At 56.5% G+C, this 23,693-nt stretch overlaps 2 protein-coding genes across 3 annotated transcripts; one reads left to right on the top strand and one right to left on the bottom strand.

Annotated features, from left to right (window-relative positions):
- Nucleotides 1-1,579: 1,579 nt before the first annotated feature.
- Nucleotides 1,580-6,365, top strand: RPL19 (ribosomal protein L19). Its single transcript, XM_008689122.2, has 6 exons — nt 1,580-1,682; nt 2,597-2,703; nt 4,174-4,296; nt 4,932-5,052; nt 5,696-5,806; nt 6,160-6,365. The coding sequence occupies exons 1-6, from the start codon at nt 1,678-1,680 to the stop codon at nt 6,281-6,283; spliced, it is 591 nt and encodes a 196-aa protein (XP_008687344.1). The 5' UTR covers nt 1,580-1,677; the 3' UTR covers nt 6,284-6,365.
- Nucleotides 6,366-11,370: 5,005 nt separating this feature from the next.
- Nucleotides 11,371-23,454, bottom strand: STAC2 (SH3 and cysteine rich domain 2). Of its 2 annotated transcripts, XM_008689139.2 has the most exons (11): nt 23,095-23,454; nt 16,773-17,079; nt 16,327-16,424; nt 16,088-16,178; nt 15,400-15,512; nt 15,238-15,310; nt 15,084-15,145; nt 14,513-14,610; nt 14,079-14,130; nt 13,580-13,717; nt 11,371-12,978 (listed from the first exon to the last, which is right to left on the bottom strand). In XM_008689139.2, the coding sequence occupies exons 1-11, from the start codon at nt 23,182-23,184 to the stop codon at nt 12,874-12,876; spliced, it is 1,227 nt and encodes a 408-aa protein (XP_008687361.2). In that variant the 5' UTR covers nt 23,185-23,454; the 3' UTR covers nt 11,371-12,873. The 2 variants fall into 2 exon arrangements, with proteins under 2 accessions (XP_008687361.2, XP_040495824.1); XM_040639890.1 differs by lacking the exons at nt 14,079-14,130; nt 14,513-14,610.
- Between the last annotated feature and the right edge of the window lie 239 nt (nt 23,455-23,693).

Here is a 23,693-nt window from a genome sequence, read left to right as displayed (position 1 = left end):
CCCCACCTTGGACATAGAGGTAAATTAACAACAACAACAATAACAACAACTCTGGTGTCAGTTTGGCTCACGCTCTTTCAGTCATGTGGCCCTGGACAAGTCACTACACTTCTGTAAAATGGGGTTGCTAGTACTGTAGTATCTTTGTCACCTGTGATTATTAGGAGGATGAGGGAGAATGAAATCAAATGATGGACTGCTCAGGTGTTTGGAGATGCTATAAGGCACTGAACAAAGGTCTCTCATGGCAGGAGAAATTGTTACCTCTCTACCCCTTCCCCGGCTCCTCAAAGAGGGGAGATGAGACATAGAATGGACAAGATTTGCCCAGGTCCAGTGACCCTAATATAAAGCCCAGCCTGCTGTCTCCTGCTAGAGGAGAGACTGGAATACACTGACTCTCCTCACCCTGGGTACTACGAGTGGATGGCCAGCTTAAGATGCTTCTCTGATCACATTACTTTGAGGGAAGAGTAAGAATGAAGTACATCAGCATTGTGCTATGAACAGACGCAACCCTCAGCAGGGTTTCCATTTGTCCCCTGGGCACAAGAGAGCCTGGTATGACAGAGAAGGCATGGATATTGAAGTCAGAAAGACCTGGATTTTCAATTTCTACTACCTCACCCAGCTGTAAAATGAGGATGACACTATCCATGTTGTTTTGAAGAAGTGGCATGAATTTTGCTTTGCTTCCCCTCCTCTTTCCTCAGTTCCATTTAACAACCAGGAAAGTTCAGATGAGAGAGATGGGTGCTCAGCCAGAGCCAAGCATGGAGAGCCAGGACTCAGATCTAGGTTTCTTGAACCCCAGAATATTCTCTTTGGGGTTTTGCATTGGGTGTTTCAGAGCAGGAGAAAAGAACTACGGGTGGCCCTGCATTCCATTTTTTTTTTTTAACTTTCACAGCTATTCATTCAGTCAGCCCATGCGCAATTTCTCACATGCTTACTATATGCAAGGCTCCATGTCTCCTGTAGTACATACAGCGAGAACCAAACAACACTGGTTCCTGTCACCAAGGACTTCATATCCTCTTCTGCAAGTTAATTCATGTGGCTTTCACAACGGATGACAGGAAAGTTAGGATTCGGTACACTTTACAGAGGAGCTGACTGAAGCGCTGCGACATTAAGGACCACAGTGACACAAAAATATAAACTCCTATGTCTGGTATCTATCCTGTGCTGCAGGGGTTCCCAATGTACTGGGAGAGGGACTGATCTCTCCCCTCGTTGTCTTCTCTTACTCCATTCACTAATATTTTTTCGCTAGGAAAACGTCATGCCAGAGAATCCAGGACGCCTGCAACCAGTAGGCCACTCTAGCAAAACTACGTCCCGCCTGCGCCATCCGGCCGTGACTTCCGGTTTCCGCTTCCCACGTGATCAGGTCCCCTTGCTGCGCATGCCTAGTAGGAAGTCGGACTATACCATTTTGCCTCAGCGAAAGGATCTATTTTTCTATGTTTTTAAGTTTAAAACCGATTCACACGATTAGGCTTCTATTACCTCGGTCTTCAGAGAGGATAAGAGTAAGTTTAGGGTGGTAGAGGATGCAAGGACGGGCGGGGAATACGGGCGGAAGCGGAGGAAGGGATGGGCTCTCCCCTTCACAGATAATGGGAGGAGCCCGGCCAGAGGGAGTTCTTTCCTTTCGGCGCTGCGGCCGCAGCCATGAGGTGAGGGCGCGCGGGCCTCTGGTTTTGGTTGATCCGAGGTGCCGGCGGGCGGCAGGGCCTGTTTCCGTGGCTCCGGGTGGGAGAGATGAGGTGGAGGCACCCCTGAAGCAGCCGGTCTCGGAGTTTGGGATGGGTCAGAGTGCCCTAGGCCCCGGCCTCGAGGGGAATGGGGGGGGACCGTCCCGCTAACGCGAGGCCGCGGGAAGGGTGGGCCCCGCGCCCCATATGGGTCGCGAGCGACTTGCGCGGAAGGTGGAAGGGTCGCGGCGGGGTCTAGACTGTGGCCCCCTTACTCGGTGGGCGCCCCTGATCGGAGCCGAGCTCTGCTTCCATGTGACGTAGGACAGGTCTCGCGTAGGCCTCGGGCCGCAGACTGCTTAGGGTGAGCGATTCCTAGCACTTTAACGCCTTCCCCCCAGTGGACGGTCCCTAAGAAAACTCTAAGGCTAGCGGAACGTAAACTTATTACTGTGATAAGACGAGGAAAACGGGCCCAAGAAGTAAAGGACTAGACGAGCAAATCAGACCCTCTGGCCTCGGATTCTTAGACGCCTTTTTTTTTACAGCTTAGTACCAGAAAGGGCAGAAGCCCCCCCCCCCTTCATCCCAGTTTTATCCATTAGCCTCATTTTCCAGAGGAGAAAACTGAGGCAGAGAAGTAAGGCAAAGCTTGGACTTTATTCTCATTCTAGGGCGGCCAGTTGCCCCCCCCCCCCCAGGAATGCACAGCACAAAAATCTTGCTATGGGAAAGATTCTTAATATCGGGGTGGAGGGTGGGATGTTGCCCTAAATACTGAGTGCTTACACACATCCAATTCCCGTGTTTTATGTTTCGCAGCATTAAAAGATCGGAAGGCAGGTCTTGCAGGGGAATGGCTTCCAGTGCTTGATAATGTTTTCTGTTTGTCACAGTATGCTCAGGCTTCAGAAGAGGCTTGCCTCCAGTGTCCTCCGCTGTGGCAAGAAGAAGGTCTGGTTGGACCCCAACGAGACCAATGAAATTGCCAATGCCAACTCCCGTGAGTTCTTGGGATCTTCTTCACCCTACCCCTTTCTCATCATGAGATCAAAGATGTCACGATTTTATTGGCTCTTAAACCTAGGAAAGCTCATAGTCTGGGGTCTTCTAAAAGGGAGGGTCCCAGAAATACGGAGATACCAGAGGTTCTCTACCTGCCGTTTGTCAGAATGACAGGATAGAAGTTAATGGAACAACCCAGTGTTATATTAATGATTATTGTTAAAGTGGACATTGTTTTATAACTATATGAAGGATTTATGAGGAGACAGTACAGGGACTGGGAGGGAGTAGAGATGGCCAAGGGAATGATGAAGGATGGATTGGGAAGACCTGGGACCTCGGGCTTTAGTAAAGGCCTCTTGGCATATAATTATTCAGGGCAGCTAAACATATGTCAGTCGTGCAAATAGCAACATCTCCGCATTACTTCTGTGTAATATTATTACAGAAAGTCATCTTCGTTAAAGATAGTAAGGTGGGCTTTATTCGGGACCATTGCTGCAAGTTAGGGACCACTGCAGCAGGATTTTACAGTGAGGGGGGGTGGAGGTTGCACTCAGGTCTGAACATAGCATGGGCAAGTAGAAATTTATGGCCAGGGAGGGTTGTATGAGGGTCAGTGGATGGAAGATGACTAAGAAGAAACCCTAATGGTAAGGGGCTGGGAGGATCCTGGCTAGACTGACCTAACAGGATTGTTGCTAAAGACAGGCCAGGATGATCAGACATAACCTGGGGAATGTTGGTGGATTGGGAACCTGATGTTATTACAAAGACTAGAATTTACAAGGACCTGGCACAGGTGGGCCTCAATGGTGGTTCAGGAGCCTGATTAAAGTTTGGTCAAGCAACGAATGTTGGTCAATACCAGGGAATTTCTTAGCCAGTTTGAATTTGTGGCATTGTGACATGTGCTCAGAATATCCTAATCCTGGGGCACCTGGGTGGCTCAGTTAAGCGTCTGCCTTCGGCTCGGGGTGTGATCCCGGAGTTCTGGGATCGAGCCCCACGTCAGGCTCTTTCCACTGGGAGCCTCCTTCTTCCTCTCCCACTCCCCCTGCTTGTGTTCCCTCTCTCGCTGGCTGGCTGACTCTCTCAAATAAATAAATAAATAATCTTTAAAAAAAAAAAAAAAAAGAATATCCTAATCCTGTTTTAGACCAGTAGCTAATAGGTGAGATAGGGTCTGAAGGACTAGGCCATATCTGTACACTCTTGATCACACATTCCCAAATACATACAGTTTGAGTGTCCTGTAAAACATCTAGGAAAATAGAACAAAAGGGTTTTTTTTTTTTTGTTTTTTAACAGAAGAGAAATAAGAAGTTCAGTATTTGTATCATTTTGAGACCACTGGGCCAGGGATGTGAGCAATGTCTCTGGCCTGTCCTGTTTGGACTCTGGGTTATGACTGGTATTTTGGGGACCAGGCCCCAGGTTACTGACTAGATACATTATGTTATCCCAGGTCAGCAGATCCGAAAACTGATCAAAGATGGGCTGATCATCCGGAAGCCCGTGACTGTCCATTCCCGAGCTCGGTGTCGGAAAAACACTTTGGCCCGCCGGAAGGGCAGGCATATGGGCATTGGTAAGTGTGTTCTTCCCTTTTCTCTGAGACTATAGCATTGCCTAAGTCTAGACTGGGATGTATCCAGGATCTTTTTCTTTCCATTTTGTCTCCTCGTAAGCCCTTTTCTTACCCCATAATATTAGATGTGTCTTCTCTGTGTGCAACTCAGAAAGTTGACACTAGTGTCGGAGTTGAAGGTATTGGTAGAAAGAGGTCACGTATTGAGCACCTACACTATGCCAGGGATTCTACTGGGTACTTGAAAATGTGGTCCAGTAAATCCTAGAACCGCTTTCTAGGGTTAGGATGATTGAGGGAGATGAAGGTCACAGCTCCTTTAAAGCCCTTGGCAGCTTACCGTACTGCCTGGGTGCACGCCCTGACCTCCACACAGTCTGCATAAAGTGGACGGGCAATAATTAATTGCCTTGTTGGTGCTTCCTTAAAATGAATAAATGAAAGAAATGCTTAGCGTCATCATCTGCAAAGTGAAAGCGATGCTGCTGAAAGTGAGGTCAGGCACTTGGCACATGACTGAGTGAATTGTCAAGTGTTGGAGAAATCGGCAGCTGTCGTCGTGACCAAGCCACTGGCTCTCGTAACTGACTTGAGACCCAGAGCGCTACAGTGCACTTAACTCCCTTTCCCTGCAGGTAAGAGAAAAGGTACTGCCAATGCTCGGATGCCTGAGAAGGTAACCTGGATGAGGAGAATGAGAATTCTGCGCCGGCTGCTCAGAAGATACCGTGAATCTAAGAAGATTGACCGTCACATGTAAGCACACCCTCTTCCTGGGCCCACTAAGACCCATTTGGTGCTTTGATGGCTTGTGCTCTGCACAGACCCACAGTCTTTCTCATTGGCTTTGGGGACGGAGCCATGTGTCTTAGGCCTTTCAAAGAAAGTTCTTCGGGGGCGCCTGGGTGGCGCAGTCCTTAAGCGTCTGCCTTCGGCTCAGGGCGTAATCCCGGCGTTCCGGGACCGAGTCCCACATCGGGCTCCTCCGCTGGGAGCCTGCTTCTTCCTCTCCCACTCCCCTGCTGTGTTCCCTCTCTCGCTGGCTGTCTCTTTGTCACATAAATAAATAAAATCTTAAATAAATAAATAAAGAGCAAACATTTAAAAATAAAAAAAGAAAGAAAGTTCTTCCATTCTGTCCTGTGTCATCTGTCTGTCCCTTCCCCCCTCCAGCCCCCTACATAAGCAACATCAGGATAGCCCAAGAATTGAATTTAACCTGCCAGGCAAGCTCTTCTGTCTGGAAACGGCACAAAAGTCTTGGTTTGGGGAAAACCGTTTGTGCGGGATAGAAAGGAGAGGAACCCTACATAGCTAGGGACCTTACGTAGGGGGGCAGACGCCAGGCCAGCGTCTGCTCCCGTTGCTGACTGGAGCCTCTGCGCCTTCTGCCCTGCAGGTATCACAGCCTGTACCTGAAAGTGAAGGGTAACGTGTTCAAAAACAAGCGGATCCTCATGGAGCACATCCACAAGCTGAAGGCGGACAAGGCCCGCAAGAAGCTGCTGGCGTAAGTTTTTCTCAGGATTGGCCTCTGTCACGGGGCAGGTTCTTTGATCTTCATTATAAGGGTTCTTCTGAGACCTTTAAAATGCACTCATGCCTAATTTTGACTTGCACACGGTCTGTCCAGAAAACAGCTGTTGAGTTAGATAGAAATACACGCTTCTCTGTTGCCTACACCACCTGCCATCATGGCGGGGTGGGGCCTGTGGCTTAGTTGAAGCAGGAGCTTGTGGTGGCCCCAGTGACTCATTCCTCAGGCTGACGAGGCTCAGAGGGAGAGGTCTGGGCCCGTGCTTCTGTCTCCCCCGCAGCTCATTTATTCTCAGACTGACCCGTCTTTCCTCTTCTAACATCCAGTGACCAGGCTGAGGCTCGCAGGTCTAAGACCAAGGAGGCTCGCAAGCGCCGTGAAGAGCGGCTCCAGGCCAAGAAGGAGGAGATCATCAAGACTCTGTCTAAGGAGGAAGAGACCAAGAAATAAAACTCCCTCTCTCTCGTCTGTACATAGTGGCCTTGGCGACAGCACAGATCCAGTTACTCAATAAAACAGTCCTTTGCCTCTCGCTGCTTCCGAAGTTTCTGGCTGCTTGGTGGGGCTTCGCTATTGAGAGAATCAGAACTGACTGCACACTGAGGGTTGGGGCGCAGGCCCTTGCAGGGTGCCTTTTCATGTCTTCTTGGCTCCTGGCCCCTGGTTGTGCTCGTGTCCATCCATGGGAGATAGCGGGGTTTCTTACCTCGGTTTAGTTGGGTGTAGGGCCTGATCTGAAGGAAGGGAAAGAATGTTTTCTTCTCGTGTCTCCAAAATCCTGTGCTTCAAAACTGCCCTTCACAGCAGAAAGTGGGTCACAGGTCACAAGTGGTCCCGAATGTCAGTTGGGAACCAACAGAAATTGTGACATCAGTTGTCACATTGTTTAAAAAGTATCAAGATACTATGCATGTATTTCTCAGCTGTGCATCAGGGTCCAGGGTTGAAGTCGACCATCCTAGACCCCAGGACTGGGGAGTCAGCTACCACCTGCCCAGAAGCTAGGCCACCTGGACTTAACTGCCGACCTCCGCCCTAAGCTGCCCAAATGGCCTTGAGGTCTTTTGAGCATCCCAATTTCTAGACATCTTTTCTTTCCTCCCAAGAGGGATTTTTAGGGGTGTCTGGCCGGCTCAGAACAACATGCACTAGGGGCGCCTGGGTGGCTCAGTCAGTGAATCATCTGCCTTCTGCTCAGGTCATAATCCCAGGGTCCCGGGATGGAGCCCTATGTCAGCTCCCTGCTCAGTGAAGTGCTCGCTCGCTCTCCCCCCCCCCCCTTCGCAATCTCTCCCTCAAATAAAAATCTTAAAAAACATTAACATGCACTCGATCTTGGGGTTGTGAGTTTGAACCCCAGGCTGGGTGTAGAGATTACTAAAAACTTTCATGGTGTTTTGGTTTAAATTCACATGGGGTGCAAAGGAAAAGGCTTTTCTCAGCAGAAATTGGGATGAGCACTGGTCAAAGCCATTGTGAGTTGCTTAATGAATTCGTATCCCCTTTTACAAACAGGAGTAAGTTTTATTTTGCCATGTAGCTGGTAGTAATAACCGCCAGTAAATGCTTCCATGAAGTACCCGCTCTGTGAGCCACGAGCTGTGAGGCACTAGACACCAGACGTCTGTTCTCCAATCCTAACGTAAAGTAGGCTTACTCTCCATTTGGACATGAGAGCAGTGACCTGACGTGCTGGGTTTGCACAGCCTGCGTGTTGGGGACAGGAAAATGGATACAAGATGTTTAGGAAGTAAAATCGGACTTGGTGGACATTGTGGGGGCTGAGGAAGAAGTGGCTTGGTCCCCAGGCCTCGAGCTTTGGGGGACTGGGCAGGTGATGCCTTCGGCGATAGGGAGAATGGTTAGGCGAGCTTTGGATATTGAGTGGGTGGCAGTTTGAAGGACAGATGTCCACGTAGGAGGTGTCAGTCAGCCAGTTAAATACAGGAGTGTCAGAGGTCTAGGTTGGGGAGAAAAGTGGCTGAGAAGGGGTCCCCTCGTTTAGTCCGTGGCATAGCTAGGATACATGCCTGTCCTGCTTTCCTTCCTGCCCTCCACCCCTCTCCGGAGGAGTAATGTGAAGGCCAGTTGGGGACTTCAGCGGCTGTGCTGGGCAGGTGTTCCCATCTGCACGTGCATCAGAAAGACAAAACTGATGTTCTTGGGGGACACCAGACCCCTCTCCTACTCTGCCTTTGGGGTCCTCGTCCAGTCCGGACAGGGTGGGGCAGGTGGGTAGCCCAAGGCAGAGCAGCCCAGACTCAGAAATATCCGGAGGATTTTCACCACCACCCATGTGCATCAGAACCTGATTTTTGGGTTCCCTGTGACGACTGTAGCAGCCTGTGTGAACTTTATCCTTTAGCTGGTGCTGGAATCCTTTGCCATTGCAAGTGGGGGAGGCTGTGGCCTAGAAGGGGAAGGACCTTCACGAAGCTTCCAGCTTGGATCATGGGACACCTCCTTCCCAAGCGTGGCTGGACCACAAGAGGAAGGGCATTGAAGGCCACCCCCTTCCACTCCCCTCATCACCTCCCCCCCCAAGTGGAGGGATAACAGGAAGGAGAAAAATGTTAGCATGGGGACCCTCCACGGGGCTTTCTGAGCTTGCAACTTCAAGCCGGTTTCCCCCCTGGACCAGGAGATGGCGCTGTTCTCTTGCAGGTTGCTGCAGGGGTAGGAAACCGCCTCATTTTGGGGGTGGTTTTGGAAAGAGTTGGGGTGGGAAAGAAGGGTTCTGGGTTGTAGGAGCCTATCTCTTGGGAAACCTCGGGTTTAGTCACTTCTTTCTGAAGCTCACCACAGGCCTGGAGGTTACTTTTTTTTTTTTTTTTTACCGTGGGCCTCCAACCCCTTCCCAGGGCAGGGCTGGGGAGGGCCCCCTTAGCAGGCAGATCCCCAGAAGTAACCGCTGGATCTCTTCCAGGTCCTGGAGCCCAGGGAAATTCCGATGGGAAGACGGGTCCCACCATATAGTTCTGCGTATTGTTTAAAGGGGCTTGTGGCCCTCAGGTAAAGTCTCCCTGAGCAAGTCCGGTTCCATTTGCGGGGGAAGAAACTCAGGCCTGGAGAAGCCAATGCCTCCCCAGAATCTCGGCGTGGCTCGAACACGCACCTGCCTTTGATTCTCCCGACGTGGGAGGGTGTGATTCGGAGTAGGGAGCCTCGGACGTGCTGCACGCACAGCTGCTGTAGGGCCGCGAGCCGGAGAAGGGGACCAGGGTCCTTGGTCCCCTTCCCAGTGCTCTCTCCAAGGCTAAGAGAGGGAGACTCCCAGGTTAACTCCCTGCCAGCACAGGGAGGGCAGAGGCTGGACGTCTGCCGCTGCCTCCCTTGCACTCCTCGGCAGATGTCTCCAGCCTGTCCCAAGCGCTGGGGTGGAAGGTGTCAAGGATGGGGGCTGAAGAAGGCTGACAAGGAGTGGAACTAGCAAGATGGGTGAGGTTGCACAGAGGGGCTCATTCTATGCCCCCCCCCAACAATGGTATCCATCTCTCTGCTCTTTCAGGCCTCTTGTCTCTGGCTTCCAGATGCCCCCTCTTTTCGCATCTCCCCGAAGTCTTTCCGCAGACCATCTATGCCAGGTTAAGCTCAGGCTGAGGTGCAGGGAGGGAGGGCACGCGTGGGTCAGACAATAGAGCCGAATGGGGAGCTGGCACGGGCGGGCTCCTGGGCATCCTCTGCCTGAGGCCAATAGTACTGCTGGCCCAGCCACCCCCAGAGTGGGCACAGAGGAGGGCAGAGGCTATCGTGGGGGCACCAGCTGTTCCCAGCCCCCAGGCTGTGAGCGTGCTGTTAGTGGTTCAGTCACCCAAAAAAGCTGCTGCACTCAGCAGTGCGGCAAATGGGCTCGAGAGGAGGCGGGGTCCGGGCCAGCTGCTGGCTGGTGGCGGGCACAAGCAGAGCATGCAGAAAGCTTGGCTCAAAAGCTCTCACTCTCTCCAGTGGGGGGGACTTTCGATCCCTGGAGCCCCTGGCCCAGCATCTTGGGGTGTCTCTGTTTCCATCTTGTTGGTTTGAGGCACCGAGGGACCCAGGTCAGGAAAGGGCCAGACTGGGAGGCAAGAGACATGATTTCTGAGACTGGCTTGGTCACCAATTTGCTGGGTGACCTTGGGCAAGTTACGGGTCCACTCTGGGCTTCAGTGTCCCTATGTATGTATAACAGAGGCAAGGTGGGGGCGCCTGGATGGCTCAGTCGTTAAGCGTCTGCCTTCGGCTCAGGGCGTGATCCCGGCGTTATGGGATCGAGCCCCACATTGGGCTCCTCTGCTGAGAGCCTGCTTCTTCCTCTCCCACTCCCCCGGCCTGTGTTCCCTCTCTCGCTGCTGTCTCTCTCTGTCAAACAAATAAATAAAATCTTAAAAAAACAAAAAACAGAGGCAAGGTGGGGCTGGATAAGCTGTATATAACCTTGAGTATGCCGCCTGATATATCTGTGCCTCAGTTTCTTCATCTGTGAAAAGGGGAGAGCGCCACTTTCCTCACTGGGTCATTGAGAGGGTCACACAAAGTTCCTGGCATGGGTCTCCAGGCACAGCGGGTGCCTATTTAGAGGAGTTCCCCTCTCTTGAAGCCACTGGACTGGGGTTGGGACCCCTTTTATCATTCCCACCATCAGCGGTCCTAGAAAGGAGAGGTCACCCTCCTCTTCCCACTCACCCACCAAGCTCCGGGGCCTTCCCTGGATGAGGGGACCCAACCGAAGCTCAGCATCTGGCCCTACCTGGCCGACCTTGCTTTGGTGGGTGGGGGGCTGGAAGGCAGAAGCGCGGGGTGCCGATCAGGAGGGGCAGCAACCCCGCCCCCCGCATTCTGGCGGCACCGGCGTGGCCCTGGCACCCCCGCAGCCCGCCTCTCTCTCCCTCTGCGCTCCCCTCTGCCTATAAATAGACCAGGACGTGGCTGCCTTGGCGATGACGCGGCCAGGCGGGCGGAGGGGAAAGAGGCAGCTCTGCTGCGGAGCAGGTGGGCGGCGGGCACTGGTGCGGGAGGGGCGCCGCCGCCGGCCCCCTGCGTGCCAGGCTCTCCATGACGGGCGGGATTGAGTCATCTCGGGGCCTCACTATCGGCGACCGTCCCCGCCGCCAGCCTTTCTGCCTCGGCTTTGGGGGCGCTGCGGGGGCGAGGCCGACCGCGGGTGGTCGCGGAGGCCACCGCCCGGTGCGCGGGAACGGGGCTGAGGCGCATAGCCGGGCGCCCGCCCCCTGCGGACGCAGGTGTGCATCGAGCCAGAAAGTGGCCGCAGCTGCACCCTCTCCCCTTCCAGCGCCCCCGAACATCCCACCCCACCCCACCCCTGCCCTACTTTTCTCTGGAACTCCTCCCCGGATCCCCCATCTCAGACTGCTGCGGGGGAAGGGATCGGGGAGGCATGGGGACCCCTGCAACGTCTGGGCCAGCCCCAGCACCCCTCCTCTCAGAGAGCCACAAATTCTTCCACCTCCAGGCTTGTCTCCTTTTGGCACCTCCAGCCCCCACCCCACTCCATGCACCTTTCCTTCCTCTCTCCCAAGCAGATACACAGAGTAGACGGATTGGGACAAGAAACATTTATTTAAGGGTCTGGGGGCTCAGCAATGCCCCAGCAGACCCATCATGCAGCCTCATGTACAGTGGGCATTGGGCCCGCCCCTGGGATATTGCTGGGGGGGGCCCCGTGGCAGCAAACAGGGCAGTGTGGCTTGAGCCCCTCTCCGAGGGGAGAAGTGGTGCAGGGGACAGTGGGTAGGAGCATGTGTCCCTCCCACTGGATGGGAGGGTGTGACTGTGCCCAGGATGGGGGCTGGCATTGGCTGGCACGATCAAGGGCACGAAAAGAGGCTCTGAGCTTGGAGGGAGAGGGTGGTTGGCACCAGAAAAAAGCGACCTGCAAGGGAGGGGTCCTCTTCGTGTGTGCCCACCCTACCCTCAGGGTGCCTACCCGCTTCCTTTCCTGGTGGCCAAACAAGGATTTGCCTGCCTTGACCATCTCCCACTCCCTCTTCCTCCCAGGACTCTGTGTCCAGGATAAGGGTGCAGATACAGCTAGAAGAGGGACCCCTGCACTAAAGGAGGGGTCCCAGTGTTTCCTGCAACACTCAGAGGAAGGGGGTGAGGAAGGGCCAAGGCAAGGTGGGCCCCAAGGGTGGGGCTCCCGGGGCGGGCCTTGTGAGACCTGGGACAGGAAGTAAGCACAGCTCTCCTGGCTGGTCGCCCCGCCTCCGGGGACTTCCAGAGTCCTGACGGTGAAATGGGGCTTCTGGCCAAGCACAGGCTCGGTTTTTGTTCTCAGCCGGGTTTCCGTGCAGTCTGCTCCGGAGTGTCCCTCTCCAGTGTACAAGGGTACCATGAGGCTGCTGTGTGGGGACTGTTCTCCTTGAGGAGACAGTCTCTGATGGACCACGCTTTCCCCAGAACTTGGCCCTCCCCTCCTCGGTCTGTCCGGGTTTCAAGTAATGGCAGAGATTCCCGCAGAACTTTCCTGAGAATTGATGGAGTGACAGAGGTGGTGAAACCAGGAGGTGGCCTTGGGATCCTCCTGCAGCCCTGAATCGCCTCCCAACCCCGGGGGGAGGGAAGATGCCTTCCCAAGGCCCCACTTCCTTCCAAAGGGGCAGCTGCGGGGTCACACACCTAGACCCAAGCAGGGGCTCTGTGGGGAAGAGGGGAAAGGGCATGCAAAGGTAGTGTGGACATGGGAAGGCTCTCTGGATAAAGCGGCAGGAAAGTTCCCCGGGAACACCCTCCTCCCCAGGGCTGCACTCAGCGTGGCAACTGGGGGTGTCTGGGCATTGGCTGGACCCACCTGGAGCTTCCCCATTCCCTCCCACTTTCTCCTCCTTCCTCATTCCTAAGTCCCAGAGGAGCAACTCCCTCAGGGCACCTTGGGACCCACAAAATAAAACCTTCCTCAGTGCAGAAGGGTCCCAAGTCCCGGGGAGCGACCCCTAGGAGCGAGGCAGAGGGCAGAAGAGTGTGGGCGGGCGCCTGCCCCCTCTGGGGCCAGAAGCAAGGGCCAGGCATGGGCAGGGGTGGCATCTGGGTTCTCTTGGCTCCTCTCAGATCTCGGTCAGGGCGTCGGCTGGCACCAAGCCCCGCTTCTTGCCACTGCTGACGCGGATGAAGCCGTCAGCATCCTTGCTCCTGCCCACACCCACACAGATCTGAGGAGGAGAGACATGGAGCTGAGTCCTGGCTCTGCCTACAGCCCTGGCCCCGACTCCTGCCGATGGCTCCCAGGGGGCCACCCCAGGGGATGATGGGACCAGGATGAGATGTGGTTGGAGACATCAGCTGGGGTGATGGGAGCAGATCCCATGAGGGTACTGGGCACGGCAGCAAGATGAGGACATCAGCAGACGCTGACTGGCACTTTGGGGGCTGACCTTGGAGATCAGCTGGCCTAATGCCCCAGCTCAACTCCCATTTCACAGAGGAGGTAAGGGGAGGGAAAGGGTTTGCTGGAGCTTACACAACAAGCCGGAGGCATAGCCGACATTCAAACCCAAGCCTCCAGACTCCTCATCCAGTGCTCTTCCCCTCCGCCAAGCTGTCTCTAACCAAATTCAGCCCCCTGCCTGTGTTGGCCACCAGCCCCAGATTGCCAGCAGGAGATGACAGGAGGGCCCTGCGGTCCCACCTTTCTAACCCTCCTTCCCTCCCGCGGCCAGGCTGCAAGTGTCCTCATCCAGGGCATTCGCCGCCACCCCTGCCGCCTCTCTCCCATGCCCACCTCTCCGGCCACTGCAGGGCCCAGGCACTCACCTGGTTCTCCTTGAGGCTCATGTACCCCTGTTCCTTGTTCCCAGAGAAGGGATGGCAGCAGCGCCAAACGTTCTCGCCTGGCCTGACTCGCTGCACAAAATTGGCTGGGAAGAAGCCAACCCGGTCGCCAATCTTGCCCTGGGGATAAGGCTGGCAATGAGCGCCAGGGCCACCCCCTGCCACATGGCTTCCTCTAGACTTGAAGCCCGTTCAGAGCCAAGGCCATCAAACTCCAGATCCTGGGCTGCCTATATCCGAACCCCCAGTAGGGTGGCTTCTGCATTGCGAAGGGCGTGAGGTGAGCAGAGGGACAAGGCTGAGACCGGGAGGGTCGAAGTGAGAGCAAGTCCCAAGTGTTGGTCCTAGGCTTGGCGACGGCCAGTGGCTGGAGGAGGGGAGGTCTTTGGGCCTTGGGGGAAAAGGTGGGGCAACACCCCTGAAGGTGGGGAATGGTGGGGCGCCTACCAGGGTCCCTCTGCTCCCCACCCTGCCAAGTCACCTTCCACCAGTCCTCGTTAGAGTCATCCACCAGCATGATCCGGTCCCCAGGCCTGGGAGGACAGAGCTGGGGTTGCAGATGGACAGGAGGGACCTGCCCTTTCCACATCTTAACCATCTGGGGCCCCCAGATCCCCAGCACACACACCCCCCTGCAGCTGCGGGAGGATTCTTGATGCTATCAGAGGACACTGTGACCACTGGTACAGCAGACACTCCCTAGAGCCCGGGCCGGGGGCAAGAGGTAGGACATCGGCACCAATCTCTTTTGGACTCAGGGCAGGCCAGCTCCTCTCTGGGCTTAGCTGTCTCATGCATGCCAGGAGAAGGTTCCCGAAGGTCCCCCTCACACTCTCGTTCCAAGGTCTGGGAGCAGAGCCCTGAGCTTGGAGCCCGGTGGCTGCCCAGTGGGGCTGGACCCCAAAGAGGACTTACTGCAGAGCCAGGTCATTGTTTTCTTGGGGCAGAAACTTGTAGAGCGCGACGTAGGAGTACATGGGCCCCACGTCCTTTCGCAGGGGGGGTTTGGGGGGCTGTGGAAAAGCTCCGGGTCAGTGATGGGAGGGGGACACTCTCCTCATGCCACCCACTGTTCACTGGCCCTGACCTTGCCTACCCTGGGGGGGCTAGGAGGTGGGACACAGTGCACCTGGGTCCGCGACAGGGAGAGGTCAGTTTCTCCTATTTTCCATGTTCATCCTTGGGGGACCGGGCCAAGGATGGAGAAAGGGATACTCCTCTGCTTGCTGCACCCTGGAACTGCCCACTCTTGGGGAGTTGGCCCAGGACTGGGCACAGTAAACATTGGCTCAACGGTGGGAGGGGTGATACCCCCTACTTTCCTTGCGTACTCACCCTGGCATTGCCCATCCCCGTAGACTGAGGATAAGTGACGGAGCAGTGACACTCCCACTCACCATGCTCTCACCCACCTATGGATCAATGACAAGAAGTGACATCCCCTCCCCATCTGGCCTCCCAGGGCTCAGTGCCAGCATGACCTCACCTGTTGTCCGGGGCTCTTCTCCTCCGCTCCTGACCCTTCACTCTCGCCCGGGGCTGTGAATACTAGAAATGCCAGGGCAGGGCGAGGGCGTGAGGCGGCAGGGAGTGGCCTGCACTGTGCTCCATTCCTGTCCCTGGTCCCCACCTCCACTCACCACTGTCTCCAGGGCCCTCCTCCGAGCTGCGGATGCTGCCTTCCCCATCCTCAGTCAGCTCCTCCCGCTCACTCTGGGGACAAATGGGGGGAGGCCTCAGCCCCTGGACCCTCACCCTCCGAGACCCCTGCCCCCCAGGCTCGCCTTTGGTGCCTGACGTACCAGGCTCCGCGTGGGGGACTCCGAGGTACTGCTGAAGCTGGAGCGGTTCATCAGAGCCAGGGAGGTGCCATAGCGCAGGGTCTCGTAGACGGGGTCCACCTTCCCGCCGGCCCCTGCCAAGGAGCCACCCTCAAGGCCGGGCACCCAGCTGCCAACCTTGCTCTGCCTGAAGCCCTGTATCCCTTAAACTCCCTCCGCCCCAGCCAAGACGTCTGTCCTTTCTTTAACTCCCTGTCCCATCCCACCCCGGGTCCCTCTCTGCCCACACCAGTCGTCCCCAGATCCTCTTGGAATAGCTCCCCATCCTTCTTATCCCTGGACACCGTCCCTCTCCCTGCGGATGAGGACAGTGCCTACTTTCTTCTCTAGTCCCTATCCTTCTCGGTTCAGGCGTTCGTGAGCATGACAATGAACTGACGATCTGTGTGGCCAGCTCCCTTCCTAGACCTTGAACTCCACCTTCTTCAGTGCTGTGCCCCCATGTCTAGCACAGAGCCTGGCACTTAGTAAGTGTTCTATAAGATGTCTGTTGAAGGGTGAATGAAGGAAGGAATGCGCCTACAGGCAGGACGAGGGCACTCAGAGCGGGGAAGTGCCACAGACTGGCCGTGCTGAGTGACTCAGGTGCCCATCTGAGGGATGTGTGGGTTTCTCATCATAGCCCAGGAGCCATGGGGGGGACACTCACCAGTGGGTGGGGACTCTCTGCTTGTGACACAGGCTGGGGGTGGCTCATGCACGAGGAGCGGGGAGCTGAAGTTGCGACGGAAGGAGGAGGACTGCGGCAAGAGGGAGCAGAGAGAAGGCAGGAGGCCGTCACAGCCCGCCGAGAGCTTGTCCTTCCCGGGGCCCCAGGACCACGCTGCGAGAGGAACCAGCCTGGGGGGGGCACCCACAGCCAGCCAACCCCACACGGCCCCCACTCACCGCCTTGCCTGGGCATTGCTGGCGGGAGATCTCCTCAGAGCACCAGAGATGGACGCTGACCTTGCACGCCTTACACCGCAAACCCTGCTTGGAGTTTCCTGGGGACAGTTTGGGTTCAACAAGAAGGATTAGGCAAAGGAGGATGCATCCAGGGGCAAGGAGCAAAGGGGGCAGGTTAGGGCATTGGACAGAGGAAGGGGTCGGTCATCCTCATGTCAGCCTCGGGGCCTATGCCCACCCCTCATACACTTGCGGGTCAACCGAAGCCCGAGTTCCTAGTAAACACAGTGACACTGGGCACCCGCCCACCCCCCCAAGATTGCTCATTCGTCCACCCAGGGTGAGGGGCACAGTTCGGATGGAGGGCCCTGAAGAGCAAGAGCCCAACATTGGGCATCCTTCCCACCCCCACCCTGACCCATCTCCTTGACACTCCAGGCACCTACCCACAATGAGCTGGTGGCAGAGCTCACAGGGGCTGGCTCTCTTGAAGACGTGTTCCTGGAAGCTGTGCAGTCTTACTGGTTTGAGTGGTGCCAGGGGCCGTGGGATGGGGCAGGGGGAGGGGGCCGGGGTTGGGAGGCCCCCGTCTGTAGATGCCGGTGGTGGGGAGGGAGGGGGCAGCGGAGTTGGGGGGGTCAGCAGCACCTCAGTGGGGCACTTGAGCTCAGAGCCCGAGCGAAGGAAGAAGTTCTCCACACTCTTACTTCGGAGGATGGTCTTGAGGGAAAGCGAGCGCTTGAACCGCTGCAGCTGAGAGAGGAAGTGGGGCTGTGAGTGAAAGCCAGAGGGGACTGGCTCTGAGCCAGGATCTCTCCTTGGTCAGCGGCAGCCTCGAAGTACTAGGAGAGAGGCTGCCCTGTTCCAGAAGGTGGTCCCAATCCCGGATGCCGACAGGAGCCAGGTGGGTAATGTCCACGAGCAAAGGAGTTCTGGCTGGGCAGGCACAGTTGGGAGTGGTGAGCACTGCAACAGGCTGGCCCGGCAGAGAGCAGCTGCTCGGGTCCCCTGGACAAATGGGGCTAGTCCACATGGCCAGCCCCCTGGGGCCAGGCTTTCCAATTTTTCAAAAGAAATCTGGACTTTTCTGTGAATTTGGATAGAAACAAATTCAAGAGGTTGTATTTCCTTTTTTTCATTGCAGAAATCCTAGTGTACTATGTTTCCTACGCTTTGCTTTTTTCACTTAACAGTAAATCTTGGAAATCATTCCATACCGACGCATAAAGAGTTTCATCATTCTTGTTCATGGCTTTCATCGTATGGGTGTACTATTTACTCAAGTTAAAGAAAATAATACTTTGGGGGCCGAACAAACACACCAGGTCCCCAGTTTTCCACCTGTGTTCTCGAACAGGCTGGGAGTGGGGGAGGGGTCATCCTGGACCCTCATCGTCAGGGCTGATTCTTCCTCCAAAATCGCTCTCCAGCGCATCCCCTATAATCACTTCATCATCTCCACAGCCCTGCCCCAGGTCAGAGCCACAACCCCTTGCCTCCACCCTGCCCGTCTCCCTCTGCTCTCCCTACAGCTGCCAGGGAGGTGATCCCTGGCCTGGCTAAACACTTCTCATGGCTCGTCAGGACACAGCCAAGGCCCTCGCTCCAGTCATGAGACTGCAGCTTGGCTGAGCCTTCCCTTCCAGCCCATGGCTTCCACCTGCAGCCCAGACATGGGGATTCTCCAACTCGTCCGCGTTTATTCCCCTGGGCGTTTTTGATGTGTCTGTCCTTTACTCTGCCTTATCCAATTAATACCCTCTTTATCCTTCAGGGTTTCCAGTGACTGTTCCTCCACCGGGAAGCAGTGTCTTCTGCAGGAATTCCATTTGGTATAACCACTCCCTCCTCTGGGGCCCACTGTACCTAGTACTGACTTCCGTTACAGACCCAATCCGGTTTACGTCATTTACTTCTTACTCCCCCAGGAGACTGGAGCCCCTCGAGTCAGGGACAGTTGAACCAAATCCCCGCACAGAGCCCCAAGACACAGTAGGTGCTCAGTCAATATTTGTTGATTAAATGGTGGGCAAGAGCCTGGCACCCTAAATGGGGCCCATGTTCTGCCACACAGGGTCGATTCTGCAGTAAGGCTGGAGTGAATTCCATTGCTCACCCCAACACATCCTTCTCGAGTCTGCCCAGAGTGAGGTCTGGAAACATCTCTACCCAGATCCCTGAACCTCTTCCCCAGTGGTGAGAGCCCCCTCACCCCTGCCCACTCCTTCCTACGGGTGATCGGTGAAGCAGGCCGGAGGCCTGGCTTCAGGCAGGGAGAATTGGTCAGGGTTCCCAGCTGGTCCATCAAGCAGCCTGTGTGACCCCAGGGAGGCCAGCAGGCAGCAAAACATAGGAAGAAGCAGAGAGGGAGAGGGAGAGGGAGACGTTTGGGCACGAGGCAGGCCCCGGTGTGCCAGCTGGGAGGCCGGAGCCTTGGGGTGTCTGGCATGCTCAGTTACCCAGCTCCTTCCAAATTCAGCTTCCTGTACAGCACTGTGGGCTTCTTTGTGCGTCTCTGAGAAGCAGGGCCCCAGGCCCCAGATCCCTGGGTATTAGGGCAGAGGTGGAGGGCCAGAGGGACAATTAATTAGAACACAAAGGTATTCTATGAGCCAGTGTGATTCTGGGGGCTCTCACAGGCCCAGAGAGGCAGGAGAACCACCCACCATTCTGCCCAGGGGCCAGAGCACAGAGCACAAGAGGGCTCTGTTAGGATGTGCTGGGGGGGTTGGGCGCAAAACTAAACCTGCCGCCTGAAGGCAAGTCACTTCACTTCTACTCTCCCAGCCTCAGTTTCCCCACGTCCGAGAGGAAGGAGGCAGGACTAGGTGCTTTCTAAGCAATGCAAGGCTCTGCGTCCAAAAAGTAAACACATAAAGATATAATGAGGGGCCGTCATTGTCAGAATCCTGGGATCAAGCTGGCACGTCACTGGCACACTTCCTAACCCTGGCACTGCCCTCCACACAGGGATGGTTATTGTCCCACTTTGCAGATGAACTCATAGGCGCCTAGGACTTAAATCACCTGAATGTGGTGAGTCCTCAGCTGGTGAGTGGCAGAGCCAGAACTTGAACCAGTGGCTTTGGCTGTTGAGCCCAAATGGCCAGAAGAATCCCACCACTCTGGGCTCTGCCTGAGCCCTCACCCCGGCCCCTTGGCTATGCCATGTGCTTGTCCACCGGGTCGGTCATGAAATTTAGGGTTGGAAGGAACCTGCGAGACTGGCCACCTAGGGTAGTCCCCCAGCCCATACTATCATTCCACCATGCCTTGGCCATGTCCCCTCTGAACAGTAGTCTGACTCTGTGGGTCACCTCTCGTGGCAGGAAGCACACCCTCTCCTGGGACAGTCATTCCATCTTTGGGCAGCCGCAGTCGCTGCAAAGTGCTTCCCTATATAGAGCTGAAACCTGCCTCCCTGAGATCTTTTTGCCTATCAGCTCTGTTCCTCCCTTGGCTCCAGAAAGGGTTACTCCCTCTTACATATATATCAGTCCTTCAAATATTGGAGGACATCAGTTGTGCTCCCCCACCCCTCCATGAGATCTGAAGCCCCCTTACTCTCCAGCCTCTGCCCGTTCCTGGTTTTTCCCTGGCCTCGGTGCCCAGTGTCACCTCTGGAGGGTACAGAGGTCTCTGGAACAGAATGTTCCCCAGCACTGGGGCAGCCCCAGTTCTGCTCCCGACTCCCGGGCTCTGCTCCGGGCCCCAGATCCCGGGAGGGCAGAGAAGCGGGAAGGAACAGCGCATCACCTGGGATGGCTGGCAGATGTCAAGGGCTGTGGCTGGACAGCAGGATGGGGGCACTCCTGCCAAACGGCGTGACACCTGTCCGCTCAAGAGACCTCTGGCTTGGCCACTCAAACCTCACTTTGGCTTGGCCCGGCCAGGTATTCCCACTCTTGGGACTCCTAGTTCCCAGAGAGGACTTTTTCCCTATCTCCCATCAGCTATTTTTTTGGTGCCCGCCAGTGTCCCAGGACCCTTTCCCTGGCATGGAGAAAAGTTGCCATGTACCCCGGCAACCTGACCCCCCTGGATCCTATTCTCTCCGATGTACCAGCAGCTGGTCTGGCTTGGAGCCTGGACCACCAGGCCTGTTCTTCTGAATCCCTTCCCAGAGGCTGGGCCTGGCCTGCCTGCCTCCTCCCTACCTCCCCACATACTGGATGGTCCCTTCATTTCCTCAACTCCCCACAACATTGCCTCGCTTCCTTCCCTCCAGCTCCTGAAAGGGCACTCAGCAGCTGGTGGTGGGTGGTGGCGGATGTGGCACAAGCTGACTCAGATGGCAAAGTCGGCATGGCAGGGTCTTCCCCAGGATGGCACCAAAGGGGGTGAGGGTCCCACCCCGTGGCAGGATGGCATGGGGACCCAGAGATGGCAATGATGGCACCAGGAGGGTCACTGAGTAGCTCGGGTGCAGGGATAGGATCCAACCTTAGCGTGGGTAGGAGGCTGGACTTGGGGGGCAAGAAATGCCCAGGAGGCCCCCAGCACTGAGGAATAAGCCCAGAATGTTGGCTTCACTGCCTGATGAACACCAGCCCCGTCTTTGGACCTGCCTCAAACTCTCCCTTCCCCCTTCCCCAAGCCCTATAGTCTGGAGACCAAAGCTTCTTCAGGACAGGTTGACGTGCAGCGAGCGGAAGGGGCTGGCAGGGCCCTGAATCCTCTCCCTGCCCACCTCTGCTTCCTGAATACCCCCACCCAGATGCCCAGCCCAGCCTGTGTTGTGGTAACAGTCCTTCACAAGGGTGAGGTTTAGGGAAGGGGGGCAGAGGGGCAGGGCCAGGTATGCAATCCCCTTCCTCTCACTCTTGGGATCTCCATGGCTCAGGTTCAGAGGTGATGGCATTGGACGGTCCTTGTGCTGGGAGGAGGGAGGTACAGACCTGCCAGGCCCTGACCTCCCCCTGCCCACACAGCTGAGTTTGCAGCCTGTGGGTTCGCTGAGGCAGCAGTGCCCCGGCTCGGCCTGCTTTCAGAGAGCTCTTAAGAAGGGGGGCAGGCAGCCAGGCCTCCTGTGGGAAGCAAGGCAGGGCCTGGAAGACCCCCCTGCCCTTGGAGAGCAAGGGGAATGTATCTGTCTGTCATGGGCCACTAGGAGGCAACTGGGAAGTCCAGGGATATTGGCACTCAGGATGGGGCTCAATTCCTGGAACCCTCTGCTTTAAAAAAAAGCCGTCACAAATATTCTAAGCAGTACCTTCCCGCCCCAAGACCTCCCTCCTTTCCTAGCAGAGACTTGGATCTCTGAGTGGGAGTTAACTCTGTGGTCTGAAAGACCACAGTCTCATTCTCAGAAGGAAGCAGAAGGTCAAGTTCAGATCTGAAGACTGACATGGAGACCCAGTGGTCTCGCTGGTTTAGAGAAGAGGAGTTCCCTGGGGTGCCCCGGTCAGGCCCCACCCTGCCCCTACTCCTCTACTCCTGGTCACTCTCTAGATGACCTTGACCTTGAATTAACCTCATAGCCTGAGGGGTGGCCTGGACAGAATTAGGAGCAAGATGGGCATTGGAAAGAGTTATAGATGAGCTCTCGATACCTGGAAGGAGCCAAAGACCCCACCTGTTTTTTTGGTCTTCAGTGCCCCCTCCTCGACCGGGTAAACAGGAGCTGGTGGGAACAAAACACCAGGGTGCAAGGGAGAGGGAAGGAGGCCTTGGCCTGATGTCTGGGGAGGAGGCAGGGGGCGCCCTTCACAGCCTCCTTTTCTCCTCCCAGCCCCAGCCGGCTCAGCTCATGTTGCCCCCACAGAACTTCCTGCGGGTCACTCGTGAGCACCTAGAACTTGGGGAGGAAGTGTACAGATTGGGAGGGGGGCGTTAAATTTAAGTGGAGGCCCCTCCCAACTCCTATAGCGCCAGGCGTCTGGGCTCCGCCTGCCTTCACTGGGGAATGATTTATTCATTGTGACTCCTGCAGGAGTAACAATCATACATAATTGGGGTTAATTATGACATTCATTAATTACGATGACTTCTCTTTTTGCTTCCACCCACCCAGCCCCCGCCCCCTGTCCCGCTCCCGGGGTGGGGGGTGGGGCTGCCTGTCCTTCTGCTCTGGAGCCGCAGCAACAGTCGCCCGGTCCCCGCCCGCGATGGCCAGCGCTGCCGCAGCCCCCAGCGCGCACTGGGAAGCTACGCACCCCCGGGCCGCGGCCTCACGTCCTCGAGCCTAACCTGGCTGGGAGGGGGGAATGCAGGACTGCGGCGGGTCCGAGAGAGACATCCAGAGAGACTCAGAGATAAACATATACAGACGCCGAAAGAAAGCGGGAGAGACACCAAGACAAACAGGTTGTAGAGACATTTTCAGAGAGACGCGGGCAGAGAGGGACAGACTGAGCTACAGACAGAGACCTGGCGGACGCGGGAGGGGTGCGCCTCGCACGCACACACCGGCGCATACACCGGCCCACACCCGCTACACACCGCTACACACTCCCTCCGCCTTCGCTGCGCCGATTCCCTCCAACAAAGCCGAGTTACAACCTCCCCGGAGGGTCGCGGTAGCGCGTCCGCTCATCACGCGCGCAAGGGCGTGTCGTGCTCGTGTGATGGGGGCTCCCTGTGGCCCCTCGTCGCGAACCCGCTCGCCCCGGTCGCCGCGCAGAGCCTTCGGGATCACACGGGTTCCGCTGCCGCGACCCCGGGGCACCAGAGCCCACAGTGGTGACCGCGTCGGGGAGAGGGCACCCGGGCTGGGGACGCACCGGGCAGGGGTCCAGAGGGGTCCAGGCCTCTCGCCTCCTGAGTTACCTTGGTTTCCTGGAGGGCAGAGACGGTCCCCGGGGGGGTGTGGGTGGCCGCGTCATCCGGTTCGTTCTCCTTTTCGCTCATTTCGGTCATGGTTGGGGGACAGGGGAAGAGTGGGTGCCAAGACCCGACGGCAGGCCCGATGGGGGCAGGTTGCAGGTGACAGACGTCTGTCTGGGACCCTAAGGCCCTTCTCCAGAGACTGCCCCCCAGTGAACCCCAGGAAAAATCCGCCCAGGCAAAGCGACCCCCCACTGCCGGGAGCGGGCAGAGAAAGTTCCCGGGTTGGCCAGTGAAGAGGGGTAATTACACGGAGCCGCGGGAGCCGGACGACCCCGGGAACGAGGACCGAGGGTCTGCAGAGAATGCTGCTCTGAGCGAGGGGAGGAGGGAAGTGGGGACGCGGGGATGAGCAGAGGGAGGGAGCGACGGAGCAGTCCGTGTCCGGCCGGCTCCGCCGTCCTCTGTGCCCGCCCCCCCATCCCTTACCCCCTCCCCCCACCGGCCCCAGCCCGGCACCCGGAGGCCCCTCCGCCCAGTCCTTGCCTTCCAACTTTGATTTAGGAGGTCGCCTGGTCCCTCCCCCTTCCCTCCGCGGCTCC

The sequence above is a fragment of the Ursus maritimus genome, unplaced genomic scaffold (genome assembly GCF_017311325.1).
Source record: "Ursus maritimus isolate PB19 unplaced genomic scaffold, ASM1731132v1 scaffold_24, whole genome shotgun sequence".
NCBI classification, from domain to species: domain Eukaryota; kingdom Metazoa; phylum Chordata; class Mammalia; order Carnivora; family Ursidae; genus Ursus; species Ursus maritimus.
The sequence above is the reverse complement of the archived record's forward strand: the minus strand, read 5'-3'. Positions and strand labels throughout refer to the sequence as shown.

Excerpts from the sequence above, each read along its gene's own strand:
- RPL19 (XM_008689122.2), top strand. Across the intron at positions 4,297-4,931 it reads GGGCAGGCATATGGGCATTG|GTAAGAGAAAAGGTACTGCC; the intron begins GTAAGTGTGTTC and ends CTTTCCCTGCAG. Across the intron at positions 5,807-6,159 it reads GCCCGCAAGAAGCTGCTGGC|TGACCAGGCTGAGGCTCGCA; the intron begins GTAAGTTTTTCT and ends TCTAACATCCAG.
- STAC2 (XM_008689139.2), bottom strand. The coding sequence starts at position 23,184 with ATGACCGAAATGAGCGAAAAGGAGAACGAACCGGATGACGCGGCCACC. Across the intron at positions 16,179-16,326 it reads AGCAATGCCCAGGCAAGGCG|TCCTCCTCCTTCCGTCGCAA; the intron begins GTGAGTGGGGGC and ends CTCTTGCCGCAG. Across the intron at positions 15,311-15,399 it reads AGTCCCCCACGCGGAGCCTG|AGTGAGCGGGAGGAGCTGAC; the intron begins GTACGTCAGGCA and ends ATTTGTCCCCAG.